This window comes from Triticum aestivum, chromosome 6A (assembly GCF_018294505.1).
Source record: "Triticum aestivum cultivar Chinese Spring chromosome 6A, IWGSC CS RefSeq v2.1, whole genome shotgun sequence".
In the NCBI taxonomy this organism is placed as follows: Eukaryota; Viridiplantae; Streptophyta; class Magnoliopsida; order Poales; family Poaceae; genus Triticum; species Triticum aestivum.
In genome coordinates this window covers 464,243,420-464,257,041 of record NC_057809.1, presented here as the reverse complement: position 1 = coordinate 464,257,041, position 13,622 = coordinate 464,243,420, and the positions used below count along the sequence as shown (strand labels likewise).

Here is a 13,622-nt window from a genome sequence, read left to right as displayed (position 1 = left end):
CCCTGCTCCCCCTCCCCCCTCCCCCACCAACCCCCTCGCGGCGTGCCCGCGCGCGCCGGGGGGATCCTTTCCTCTGCAGCCTTGAACCCTCCTTCCTCCCCTCCCCCCTGCCGTTGCCGGCGAGCTCCGTCGGGCAAAGCCCGGGGGGTGCGGCGGCGGGGGGGCCCTTCTCCCCCCTGTTCGTGGGACACCGGCATGGGGCGGTCTCCTCGAGCTGCGGCGCTGGTCTTCGCGGGGTCCAGCGGCTCGACGGCGGGCTCGCAGGACGGCTGGCTGGTGGCGGTGCGCCGGCGCCCTGGGGCTCGTGCATGGCGGGGCGGCTGCGGCTCCCGTCTCGGGAGGTGGCGCGCAGTCGGCCCCTTGCTAGATCCAACCGGATCTGGTGGTGGGGGTCGGTCGGTGGCGTGTGGCGGCGGTGGTGCGTGCCCGGCGGCTCCGGCGCTATGAGAGCGTCGGGCGACGCGGGTAGGGCAGCGGCTGGGCGTGGCCGTTGCTCCGGCCGTGGGCACCGACATGTGGAGGTCCAGCGGTGGTGGACTCGCGGTGTCGTGGCGGCACCATGGTGGCTTGGCGGATCTGCTTGCGGCGGCGACCGGCTTCTCCGGCGTCGGCTTGTCTGCGACCGGACCATTTCGGCCTTCACTTCATCTCCTCGGCGCTCGGTCGTTACTCCCTTCGAAGGGTTGGCCCTTTCCTAGCTGCGGTCCATCGCTCGTCTCGCGCCCGGTGCAGCAGGACCGAGGTCATCTCGCGCACAGTGCCGCAGGACCGAGCTCGTCTCGCGCACGGTGCAGCAGGACTGACTCCGTCCCCGCCCCATGGTGCTGCAGGACCGATCTCGTCTCGCGTTCCGGGCTGCAGGATGGGTCGATGGATGCCAGTGTTGGACGACCTATTGGGTCTCGACGCTGGGGTGGGCCAGGGGTGCAAAGGCGTCTCCTTTTATGCTCGTCTCTTTGGTTGGGGTAGCGGCGGGTCTCGGGTGTGGTGGTTTCAAGGTCTTGGATGCCGGGGCGGCGGCCCTAGTGGCGGTGCATGGTGCTCTTGGGCAGAGCCCGTGTCTTGGTGTTGCCCGGTGATCATGGCCGTGTGGGCGGTGTGGTTGCCGGGGTGTAGAGGTCGGTGGCGGTGAGTGTAGACCGGGATGAAAACCTGCTCTATCTTCAGACGGACCGGCGACGGCGAAGCTCGCTCCTTTCTTGAAGGCGTCGTCGCGGCTCTCACCGCCCGTCATGTGGCTCCGAGGAAAACTCTGATCCTTGGATCTGGCGGGCACGAACTAACTTAATGTTGATTACTCATCGTTATGCTAGAATCAAAAGAAGATTGAGTCAATGGATGGATGTGATTCAGAATAGAGTATTCACCATCCGGGATGTGCCGTGTGCGTCCACTTAATTATCTACTCCCGCAATAAAAATATAAGACGCTTTTTAATACAACCATGGTGCAAAGAAAATGTCTTATTTTTTCAAGACATACAATACAGACGCATGCATTCATATATACGCGTTACACTCATCTCTACGAATACACCTGCACAATCTTACTTATAATAAATGTGAGTATCAAGACTTAAAAATCTTGGTGGGCTGGGGATACCACTGTCTATCTAATCATCAAATCACAGGCTAGTTCACAAAATGTCTTATATTAAGCCAGAGGTGGTAGATGATACCACGTTGTTCTGAAAATATTTTCATAATATATTTTAATGATATTTGATTGTATGAAATATGAATATTTAAAGTAATATTTTAAAAACAATCATTTAAAGCAATAATACGGGGACTAAATCTAAAAGTGCATATGATTTATTGTGTGTAATTATTATATAGTTGTAAATTTTTTTTATGAAATATGAATAACATAAGAGAATAGAAATTCTTATACATGTTTGCATGTTGAGTTGCGACTTTTTCTGTGAATGGTTGCATATTGAGATGGACCCGTTTTCGTTCATGTTAATTGATGAGGTAGTATGCTTGCATGTTAGGACAAATAGTTTAATAATGAGGTGACATGCTTGCATATTAGGAGAAATAGTTTAATGCAGATTAGCTATTTAGATATAAAATATAGATAGGTTAGGAGAAACGCTTCCCGTCAACTGGCCGATTTGACGTGAAACGTCCGCCGCGTTGTGCACGCGCCATGTGCTCATGGCTGAGCCTTCTATAACATGGCCCTTGTTGCAAGATGCCCAAACGTAACATGAACTACATTGCAGACCATGTAGAAAAAAAAGGAAAAAATTGTTTGAGTGATTTGCAATAAAGCTCATGTCCCAAAGAGCTAAGCGCAACACAAGACTTGTTGCAAAAGTTCAGCTAGTAGATCAGACGCAGAAAAAACAAAAGAAAATGCTTAGTATTACAATAACCCTCATGTTGCAAAGGGTCGAGCACAACATGAGGCTTGTTGCAACGCCTCAGCACGGTGAGGAAAAAAACAAAAATGCTCGGGGATTGCAACAAGACTCATGCTGCAAAACGCTAGCCCAACACGATGCTTATTGCAAAGGCCCAACAAGTAGATTGGATGGTTGTTGGGTAGACAAAGCAAAAAAAAGTGTTTTCCTGGAGGATGGCAACAAGTCTGTGTTGCAAACCGCTAAGCGCAACACGGGGCTTGTTGCAAAAGCTCAACAACTCATTAGGAGAGATCATACAGTTGTCCGTGGCTCCACCGAATGATAGCCCGGACGGCCGATCTTGTAGGATTATCATCTGGTCGACGCGTAGCACTTCCCTTAAGGTTAGTGGGGTTAGATAGTTAGATATATAAAATTCTTGCAACATTGATGATATTGCAGAAACTTCACAGCATAGGTGATGTTGTAGAAACGCCGACGTCGTTGCGTAGCACCGCCACTGTTTGCAACACCATCATTCAATTGAGGTGAGGCGGTGCGGCTCGATTTGGAGACATAGCAATGTGGCACGGTTTGCGATGAGGGGGCATGGCCTGCCTGGGAGACAAGGCATCGACAACCTCCTGCACGATGAGGTAGCGTTAGCCTGATCTGGGACGAAGCAACCTCCTGAAGGGGATCTGAGACAGAATGGGGTCAGTCTGGATGATGCGGAACGGCACAGAGTGGTGGTGTGTGCAGGCGACACTGGTGGGTGTTGTGGGAAGGGTGGCAGCCAGAGGAGCACCCTGACTCACGGCAGCATGTCGAGGAGGATGGGAACGGGAGGAGGCTGGAGGAAGAAGACCCTTCGGTTGCTCTCGCGTGTCTTGCAACGAGGACAATGTTGCAAAACTAATTTATGTGGTAGGATTGTTGTGTGCCCCTCGATCAAATTCTGATCGAACGGTCACAGAGGCGGTTGACGAGCAACCAACTATCAGCCGGGTGAGGCTAAGCGTTTCCCGGAAAATACACAGGAGCTCCCGGGTGTCACACACCCCTATATAAAAATAGCAATTAAAAATATCAAAAAAATCTGAAATTTTGGGATATGAAACATGAGTGACCATTGTACACCCGCGTTCATTTTCGTGGGAATGGGTGCCCGTGGTATTCGCGGTGCAAGAATTACGAACCGACATACGTTACACCTAATTTTTTTTCTACACATACTTTTTTGTCTTTTTTACTGACATTACCACGGGCACCCATTCCTCGCGAAACTGAACATATGTGTACAATGGGCACCCAGGTTTCATATCCCAAAAAAATTCAATTTTTTTTGAAATTTCCTAATATGTTTTTAATGCTATATTTATATAGGGGTGTGTGGCAGCCGAGAGCCACAAAACCTCTTCCAGCGTTTCCCTTGCTATTTTAGAAATTAGAATATAGTAGTTATACACCTCATCGACCTGAATATAGGTTTTAGTACTGTACTAAAAAACACACTCGTAATATATGTGAACGGATGTTGGTTTTCCCATAGGGCAATAATAGGCACCGGTGGCCGGCCCAAACATTCTGCCGGTCGGCTGCTAACTACCCGATCTAGAAAACGCGAACCGTCATATCTCAGACTCTTCTTCCTCTCTTTTCCCGTCTTCCTGCTCAGCCCCGCACGCATATGGGAACAGGAAAAATGAGGTTCCACACGCTCCCCACAGGCACACCACCACCCCCTTCTCGTCGCCATTGTGGTCATGCCCAACGAGCTCCGGCGAGGTCCTGCCCCTGGCAGTCAGGATTTCATCACGACCATCATTGATTTTAGGCGCGATTCACTATGGATGTAGCTCTAAAAACGGACAAATCCATCATGCGGGCGCCATGATTGCAGCATACCCAGCGTAACCCCTGCCTCCGGCTCGCCGCGGTTGTCGGCTTGCACCGTCGTATCCAGCAAAAAAGGAAAATTTTGTTTTTGCCACTCTAGTTTTTGTCCACTTTGGTTATGCCACTTTAGAATTTGACGTATCACTTTTGCCACCCTTAGCTTTTGACAATTATCACAATTGCCATTCCATGACAAAAACAAAAAATTTAGAGTGGCAATTGTGATATATTTCAAAATCTAAGAGTGGCAAAAGTGATAGAAAAAAATATTGCTTTTGCCATCCAATGGCATTTGTGATGTATTGTCAAAAGGTAGGAGTGGCAAGAGTGAGATGTCAAATTCTAGAGCGGCATAAGTAAAGTGGGCAAAAATTAGAGTGGCAAAAACAAAATTTTCCTAAAAAAAAAGATCTAAGAAAGCAACAAATGCTCAGTGACTGGTTGAAGCAAAATCATTATAAGGTTCCAGCAAAAAAAGACATCATTTCCAGCAAAATCAAGCTCAGCATGAACAGCTTCGGTAATTGATTTGTAGCAAAAAAACAATGCTAGTTCCAGCAAAAATGAACGCTAGTTCCAGCAAAATAACTCAGCAAGGAGACTCATCGGTTTCGATTGTAGCAAAGAGAAGAAGGATTATAGCAAAAATATACAGTGGTTTCAGCAAAAAAAAACACGTGGAAGCCGGTGAGGGGCCTGATTCCAGCACATTGCATGACCGAATGGCAGCAAAAGCTCATGCCGGTTCCAGCAAATGGATGGCCGGTTGCAGCAAAAAAAGGGTCGTCCGCAGCCCGCCGGCCGTCTTCACGGCGTGAAGACCTTTGGTCCATTGAAGCAGCAGGGGCACCAGTTTCATCTCTGGGATGCACGGTTGCAGCAAAAAGGCCACATCGCTTGTTGTCGCAGGTCTCCAGCAATTGTCGCCGCCGTCTGCAGCACCGGCGTGTGCTCATTGTAGCACTTGTCACCGTCGACAGAAATGGTGTGCAAAGGTGTATGGTGGTGCTCCCATGGTCGGAGACCCCCGACGGCCACTGCCACGCAGGACCATATGTCAACCGCTGCCTCGCCGTGTGGAGGAAGAAGCAGAGACGAGCACAGCTGGTGAAGCGTGCGGCGAGGATAGGATTGGGGATGGATGGGGCGAGAAAGATGGAATGTGTGGTGAGGAAAACAAAGGGGATAGATAAGGCAGCAGTGCTGGCGCGTGGTGAAACGGTGCATCGGACCCGTAGGCAGTGCGCGTGTGTGGCAGGCACGCAGGCGACCGGCGCAAGCTTCAGCCGGTCCGCCGGCTCGAAACGTTTTCCTTTCCCATAATACTAATACTCCCAAGGTAATGTAGAGAGAGAGAGAGAGGTTTAGGGTTAGAGAGAGAGAGAGAGAGAGAGAGAGAGAATGCATTATAACTGTACAGAGTTTTGAGGCTTGATGGAAGCAACATAAAGCATACTCCGATTTCAACTCAAGTCTAACAGCAGGTTAATGCACCAGTATAGCCTTTTTGGGCAAACGTTACTTTAGACAACATGTACTAATAAGAAATAAGAACTCTGAAAGGTAAGCTTGCCTCTGGATGTAAGCTCATGTATAAACAATGGATGGAAGTAAAATCACAGTTCATCATAAGGAGCATTTGTTGGGGCAGGTCCCTCCTGCACTTTAGCCAAGATGTCTCCAGCTGATACTGAGCCTGATCTGATAGCATCAGCCAGCTTCCTTTGCAGTGTCAACAGGCCAATACGTCTTGAGACAACATAGAGAACCGCCAAGGAGAACACGAGGAACCCAATGGTCAGGATGATCCTGGAACAGATAATAGTTAGAAACTGGCATGGCCCAGGCAGTATTGTTGTTACAAAAGCAGAAACTTGTCCTGCAGATGGAAGCCAAATGCTTAGCGCGACAGGAGTTAAACCCATTTGTTCCACTTCTTTTTGTTTGACTATAAAAGGCCAGAACGAAGACTGTACGACCACATTGTAAACGACTGGTAATAAGGTTGGTTCTGAGTTCTACAAAAGATTGATGCTACATACCTATCGAGAACATCTTGTCGTTGCATCGTGGAGAGCATACCACGGGTGCGCATCAGCAAAGAGCGGTGCCCTTGATACTCACCTTCAGCCTTTCGGAGAACACTTGTCGATTCATCTGCATAAAAAGATTAAAATTAGCTAGCAACTTGACCTTGATAGGTCTGGAAATGTGTTAAAATGGCAGAAAAGGAGTAGTTATTCATATGGAAAACTTGAAGCACATGACTGCCATGGTTCCTTAGTACTCCAAGTTTTCCATAACAGTAAATGAACACCAGACTTAAATGTTTACTTCGGACGAAAGTTTCATTCAATTTGCTGCACAAGCTAGTGATCCATTTCTGTTCATAGCCAAGATCCTTTCTCAGGATGAGTGAGTGAGTAATTATCATCAGGTTCCTCACACGCTTAAATGTACAGATCCTTACAAGCGAGCATCGGGCACAGGCTTAATCACAGGAAAACTTACCAAAAGTTGACAAGGTATTAGCACTTCTTTCCACTTCCTGTCAAAACATCTGTAATAAATTACTTCTGAACTTACGACCAGAAAATCATTAGCATATGAGATACTCCTACGGAGGCGTGCTAACCTGAACCATCAACTGCCGAGACATACGGAGGCTCTCAGTAATACTTTCTGCAGCGGATGTCATCCCAGCCTTTGTCCTACATCATTTAGAAGGTTCATGTTCATTGTATAAACAGAAATTACAGAATGAAATAACAAATATAGCAGGCGATTCTTTAATTGGTGCAACATTTTGAGGTCATATAAATGAGTTACATCAACACAACGATTTCTAATTTCTTGACCACATTTCATAGTTCAAGGAAAGTTATCTTTATCCCTGTTCTCTCCATATGGTGGTGAACATCACCATGCCAGTCACCCATAGGGACATAACCCTCCATCACTGCACACATCACTGCCAATCTCCAAGCATCCCCAGTGAGTACCACACTGTCTGCATAGAAAGGAGGTAAGATCATGATTGATTAACTATGCGTGGCAGTGGCTGCTGCTGCTGCTATGTCGACACATTCCCAACATGCCAGCTGCCTGTCACACCCTATGCACACCGACTGTCTCAATGACTCCAACTTCCAACCTTGCAACACTCACTGTAGAAGCCAACCATCACACCTGTCTGGTTGCGCCTACTTTGCGAACAAGCTTGTTGATCCCTTTAGCAGCCAAGCTCTTCCTCAAGCACAGGAGTCATTGGCAAATTTGTGTATTTTACCATTTTATATATGTTCTTTTTTAGCATGTGCCTATTTCAATAATTCTTGTTTGGATTCAGTTACTTCAGATTCTCCGTCATTTATCATGGTTAACTGACGTATCCACCTTCAAAAAAGATGTCATCAATTACAGAATTTCTCAATAAAATGGAATAGTATATCTGCATTCTTCTAGGCAAGACATGTGCTTGGGGCGGCATAAATCCTACCAAAATCTTGAGTTTTCTCATACAGTTACTGTTGCTCCCTGCAGTTTAACTGAGCATGACATTCATGGGAGTTCTGCCGGCGATGGGGCGGGCAAGTGAACAGAATAGGATGAAGGAGAAGAAGAGAAGAGGTACATTTTTTTTATTTGCTGCTGATTATTGACTGGATGTCACCATGACAAATATTCCATCATATAAGTTGCCAGTGTGGCAAAACCACCTCCATGTCAGCAGAACCACTAATCCAAACCACTAATGGCCATCTGAGAGAGTTAAATAACCAGTTCCATAATTCAAGGAGTTAAATAGACTTTCTCAATAGTCCGAGTGACGAAAGTAGACCTGTTCCGTTAGAACTGAAAATTCACAGCCTTTGCAGGCCTTCACGAATTCTACACTTGCTATAAATTCCCGTGAAACTGAACAGATCATCAAACACATTCTACAGCTAACGTCTCAAATATTTCAAAAATATACCAACAATACAAAGACCTCATTTGATCAACTTACTGGAGATTACGCCTCCGAATAGTGGACTCTTCTCCACCTCCCAGAAGAAGCTCCCTCTAGAGAGAGCAAAATTAGAATGTGAGAGCACCTTAAAATTACAGGCAAGCTAGTATTGCTCAGGTAATAAAGTACTTCCTCCATAATATAAGACGTTTTTGCAAGCTAACATAGCTTGCAAAAATGACTTATATTATGGGACGGAGGGAGTATATCAAATTAATGGAGCATACTCTGAAAAAAAAAATCACACACCTCTTCTTGAGCAGCTTTTCCAATGTTCACTTTTGCTTGTAAGTTAGCACTCCTCAGGGTCGCACGCAGCCTGAAAACAAAAAGTCAGATGTATACAAAAACTAAAGAAACAAAGCAAATAAAAAGAGCTCTAAGAACAGAATACCGCTGATACTGTTCCTTCCATGATCCTAAGGTTGCCTGTCCAGACTGAACTTCTTCAAAAGTGGGTAGCTGCTCTGCCAGAAGATCAAGCCTGCATTGCAGTGCATTCAGCAATTGCAGTGCATCCTGTGCAGAACCGTTCAACCTAGGAAGAGACATTGCTTCTTCTGTCCCTTTCCCCATCTTCCCACAGGATTCAATTGCAGCAATGCACACCTCAAGCTGTGCAACTGCTTGGCTCCATTCACTTTTCAGGTTTTCAACGGCTTGTGTGACCTCGTCCATCTTTATTATCTGAATAGATCAATTCAGCGGATTTATCATGCTGCTACTAATGAAGCAATAACTTGTTAAATACGAGACTTACAATGAAAACGGAATCAAGCAAGAAACATTCAATTGGACAAACTGACAAACCAGCAGTAAATCCAACTAAGAAATTACACTGCGTTGGGCTCACTTCTTGCTGGTCATCGATTTTACCACCTCAACGTGAGATCTCCGTCCAAACATACGCTTAGCCAAGGGTAGCACAAACCTAATCTGAACTAGAATGTTTAAGAAAAAACTGCTGCTCAAGCTGCAGTACCTAGTGGCTGCAGCAATGGAGCTCCAGACAGATGATTATCGAATTCCAATTTAGGTGGTCCAACTCAACAGTAGACAAGGGCCATTACCCAATCCAAAATCAAATCTGTCTGCATAAAATCTAAACCAAAGCCCCAAGGTGGTGGGGTGAGAGCCAAACACGCATCTAACGGGAGAATTGATTTTAACCCCCCCAGTTCACTCGCCTTGGATCTTATGCCCCTTTCTTCGTTTGCCTTGCTCTGAAGCCCCCCAGTTCTGTCTAGCTCTTCCTGATGCCCCCCTTTGATGTTTAACAAATTTGTTAGTAGATATAACCATCAAATAAAAATGCGAATAGACAGAAATCCCCATGTGAAACTCCCTCAGCACCTAGGGTTTCTAGGATTTAGACAACCATATAAGAGGAACCAAGCAAAATCCATGGAAACGGAAGGGGAGAAGCTTGCCTTGCCAGCAATGGAGGGCGGCGGGAGGGGAGAGGGGAGGGGGGGACGCCGCGCAGCAGCAGGGGGGACGGACGGCAAGGCGCGGCGGAGCAGCAGGGGCGACGGACAGCAGGGCGCGGCGGCTCTGGCGGCAGGGGCGAAGAACGAACGTGCTAGCCCTCCTCGCATCGCGTGGTGCTGGGTCATGAGGAAACTGCACGAGGGCAAATTAGTCAAATCAGAACATTATAGGATCAGTTTTTCTTGCATTATTAGCTAACTGAATAGATAACAACGCAAAAGGGGCAATCGGCAAGAATCAAGTCGTACTGGGGGGCTTCAGAGCTAGGCAAACGAAGAAAGGGACATAAAGATCCAAGGCGAGCGAACTGGGGGGTTAAAATCAATTCTCCCCCAAGACATCCGTTCTAGGGTTACCAAACTGGAGAGGTGCCCGGGAAAAATAAACCACACAAGTGACTCCGAGTGATAGGAGAGAAAACTCACCTTCGCGCCGCTGCGGAGGTCGTCCTCTCGGCGGCACTGCTCACCGGCGCACGCAGGGTCGCGGACGGAGTGGTGCAGATGAAGGAGGGCGCGCGGAGTGGGGTGGAAGCAGGGGCACGACGGAGGGCGGGCGCTAGGAATTCGTCGTTCGTCGTCGCTGGCCGCCGGCGTTGCCTGCCGGGGTCGCGAACGGAGCGACGCGGAGGCAGGTCCGCGCGTTTCGTCGTGCGAGCGAGCGCTGGGGCGGAGAGGGAGGCGAGTACGGTTCGCGCAGCGTCCACCGCCGGCGACGAGAGATGTAACTTAACCCAGCGTACGCCAGCCGTCGAGGGGAGCGTGAGAGGGGAGGAGATTGGGTGTGCGCTGGCCGCGGCGGCGCGAGGCGCAGGGAGCACGAACGGAGCAGAGGAGGGGATGCGTGCGGTGGTCCGTCGAGGTACGCCGGTGGCTGATCGATCTGGAATCTGGATCCGCTCTAGTCACTCAACCGCTAGTTGGTTTGGGCCTCAAACGACTTGGTTTTCTACCGAGCCCAGTCCACTCAAAAAATAAAATCTTAGTTGATTAGCCCATGGGCCAACGCAGCCCCGGATGCATGCAAGCTTTTTTTTTTTAAGTTCTTTTTCCTTTTTTTTGCGGGTGGATGATGCATGCAAGCGAGTACTACGGAGTGGTACTTTTTCTTGGCGCGCGCGTCAATCGTACACACGAGAACGAATCTTTCAAGTCCCCGTGCATGCAGGGGCAAGTCGGTACGGAGCCATTGCAGCCGTACAAGCTAAAGCAATCCCATGTCTATTCTAGTTCACTGCACCACTATCTTTAGTAGTGGCATGCAGATATATACGGGCCACGCGCCACCAATATCCGGTCCTAGCTCCCCCCTAATGCGCGCCATTGCCCGAACGAACACCCCGCCGACCGATCATGGCCATGGTCATGGAGAACCAGCAGCCGGTGGCGCAGATGCAGCTGATCCCGGCACCGCCGCGCCCGCCTCCTCCCCCGCCGCCGGCGCCCCAGGCCTACAAGCACCACTGCAAGGTGTGCAAGAAGGGGTTCATGTGCGGACGGGCGCTCGGCGGGCACATGAGGGCGCACGGGATCGCGGACGACGCGCTAGCCGCCGAGGATGCCTTCAATGATGATGGCGGCGGTGTCGGCGAATCGTCCGAGGCGGGGAGCCCGTCGCCGACGACGGCCAAACGCATGTACGGGCTCCGCGCCAACCCTGGACGGCTACGGAACTGCCGGGTGTGCGAGAACTGCGGGAAGGAGTTCACGTCGTGGAAGTCGTTGCTGGATCATGGAAGGTGCAGCTTTGACGAGGACGATGATTTGGATGGCTCCCTCCGTTCGTCGTCGCCACTGCATAATAACGCCGACGAAGGCTTGGATGAGGACGACGAGGAGGAAGGGGACCTGGCGTTGGCCTCCGGGTGGTCCAAGGGGAAACGGTCACGCCGCGCCAAGGTGATGATCGCCGGGAGCAGTGCCATATCGGAAGTGCAACAGCCGGCCCCATCAAGCGAGGAGGAGGACCTTGCCAATTGCCTCGTCATGCTCTCCTCGTCTCGTGTCACGCAACCAACAGTGCATGTGGATGCCGACCAGGAGTCGTCCGCATCAGCGAGCAAGGATGAAGAAAGGAATAAACTCCTGGTGCCACAACCGCTCTCGATCATCCCTCCCATGACAGCACAGTTCAAGTTTTCTGCGCCTCAGGTGGTAGTGGCGCAGCACGTTCCAACCGTCCCACGCGGCTTGTTTGAATGCAAGGCGTGCAAGAAGGTGTTCACCTCACACCAGGCTCTCGGCGGGCACCGTGCCAGCCACAAGAAAGTTAAAGGGTGCTTCGCCGCCAAGCTTGAGAGCAGCCGCAACGAGAGTACCCACCAACAGGCTATGGCATCGGCTGCTCTACACGACAACACCAGGGCCATCCCTGAGGCTGTAGGAGATACCAGCACTGCAGAAGGGAAGTCGGGTAACCTCGATGCCGGCAAGGCGACGAGTGTTGGCGCCGGCGAGTTCGTTGTGCCCGCAGCAACGACGGAAATGTCCATTATGCCGATCGCTGATGCAGCGCCGGTAGCAGCCGCCTTTTCTCCGTTCAAGAAGAAGGGGAAGGTGCACGAATGCTCCATCTGCCACCGCGTGTTCACGTCGGGGCAAGCGCTCGGGGGCCACAAGCGGTGCCACTGGCTCACCTCCAGCGCAACGGACCACGCCAAGCTCCAGCCCGTCGTTCCCGATCACCTCATGGCGGCCATGTGCCACCACCTCACCCTCGGCAGCCCGATGTTCGACGCGGCGGACCAGCGAATCCTTGATCTCAACGTGCCAACAAATCCGTCGGCTGAGGCGGTCGCCACCAGACAGGCCGCCGAGCTCAACGACATCCCGCTCTGCCTCAACGCGCCGGCGTCCATGTATGTGCAGTCCTGGACGGGGCACAGCAACGCCAGCCACGTGAATAAGACCGGGACGAGCAGCCGCAACGACGCGGCTGCCGGAGGCGGCGCGGCCACGGAGGACGAGGCCGATAGCACCAGTGCGAAGAGGGCCAAGGTCAGCGACCTCAAGGACATGAAGGTGGCCGGAGAGTCGCTGTCGTGGCTGCAGGTTGGCATCGGCATTTCCTCGTCGGAGAACAACGAGAAGAGTGCTCAGGAGGGAGCCTAACTACTCACACAGCCGAGGTCACACCAATTAATTAATCTACTGATCAAGTAATTAGATTTTGACCTTTGTTGGGTACGTATATATATAGAGTAAGCACTTACCATATGTTAATTGTCATATGGAGTATATGCTCGGTGTATATGCTGCATATGCATGTAATATTATTGCAAAGTTAGAAACTGAATGCCCTGTGTGCATACGCCATCCCAACTTCCGGGGAACTACTGTTGGCGACTGTAATTATGCAAGTGGCTTATTTCCAACATGTTTCCTTCCGGTTTTTTAGAAAGCATTGGATTTATTTTCTTCTACTCTTTCTATCATGTAACTGTAATTAATTAATTGATTAATATGTTGCTCCGCAAGAGTTTCTAAACCAGTATTACTAGAAGACACCCACGTGTTGCGGCGGAACTAAACAACAATTTAGAGAGATATATCAAAATGAAAACATGTGTGCGATATTTATCTGAGTGACACATTTCAAAATGAAACCAGTATATTTCATGCATCTTCTCATTTCCAATCTCACTATACTACTGAGAGTTTGAAACAGCTGAGTACATATATGTAAGACAATAAGTTTTGGGGAACCAGCACAACCCTCTAGGGGTGGCTTATTTCATTATATATAATGGTTGTGTTACAATATGTACCAAATACGTACATAGGTACAGAAGCTATACATAGTCTAACACCCTCCCTCAATCTTAGCCACTTTCTAAAGAACTGAGAAGGGTAAGATTGCGCCTACAAG

At 49.6% G+C, this 13,622-nt stretch overlaps 2 protein-coding genes across 6 annotated transcripts; one reads left to right on the top strand and one right to left on the bottom strand.

The window, feature by feature from the left end:
- Window positions 1-5,689: 5,689 nt before the first annotated feature.
- On the bottom strand, window positions 5,690-10,477 carry LOC123127941 (uncharacterized). 5 transcript variants are annotated; one of them, XM_044547806.1, is made up of 9 exons: window positions 10,181-10,477; window positions 9,695-9,887; window positions 8,659-8,951; window positions 8,514-8,583; window positions 8,262-8,317; window positions 6,888-6,963; window positions 6,764-6,800; window positions 6,295-6,409; window positions 5,690-6,061 (listed from the first exon to the last, which is right to left on the bottom strand). In XM_044547806.1, the coding sequence occupies exons 2-9, from the start codon at window positions 9,878-9,880 to the stop codon at window positions 5,869-5,871; spliced, it is 1,026 nt and encodes a 341-aa protein (XP_044403741.1). In that variant the 5' UTR covers window positions 9,881-9,887; window positions 10,181-10,477; the 3' UTR covers window positions 5,690-5,868. The 5 variants fall into 5 exon arrangements, with proteins under 5 accessions (XP_044403741.1, XP_044403745.1, XP_044403744.1 ...); XM_044547810.1 differs by lacking the exon at window positions 10,181-10,477 and adding an exon at window positions 9,452-9,528 and having other exon boundaries at window positions 9,695-9,876; XM_044547809.1 differs by lacking the exon at window positions 9,695-9,887.
- A 298-nt stretch (window positions 10,478-10,775) lies between these two features.
- LOC123127940 (uncharacterized) lies at window positions 10,776-13,133 on the top strand. Its single transcript, XM_044547804.1, has one exon. The coding sequence runs from the start codon at window positions 11,108-11,110 to the stop codon at window positions 12,863-12,865; it is 1,758 nt and encodes a 585-aa protein (XP_044403739.1). The 5' UTR covers window positions 10,776-11,107; the 3' UTR covers window positions 12,866-13,133.
- Window positions 13,134-13,622: the final 489 nt, after the last annotated feature.

What these genes read in the sequence shown, in the direction of transcription:
- LOC123127941 (XM_044547806.1), bottom strand. Translation starts at nt 9,880, where the DNA reads ATGACCCAGCACCACGCGATGCGAGGAGGGCTAGCACGTTCGTTCTTC. An exon ending in CGCCCTCCATTGCTGGCAAG is followed by an intron (nt 8,952 to 9,694) that starts GCAAGCTTCTCC and finishes TGATCTATTCAG; the next exon opens with ATAATAAAGATGGACGAGGT. An exon ending in GAAAAGCTGCTCAAGAAGAG is followed by an intron (nt 8,318 to 8,513) that starts GTGTGTGATTTT and finishes TGCTCTCTCTAG; the next exon opens with AGGGAGCTTCTTCTGGGAGG.
- LOC123127940 (XM_044547804.1), top strand. Translation starts at nt 11,108, where the DNA reads ATGGCCATGGTCATGGAGAACCAGCAGCCGGTGGCGCAGATGCAGCTG.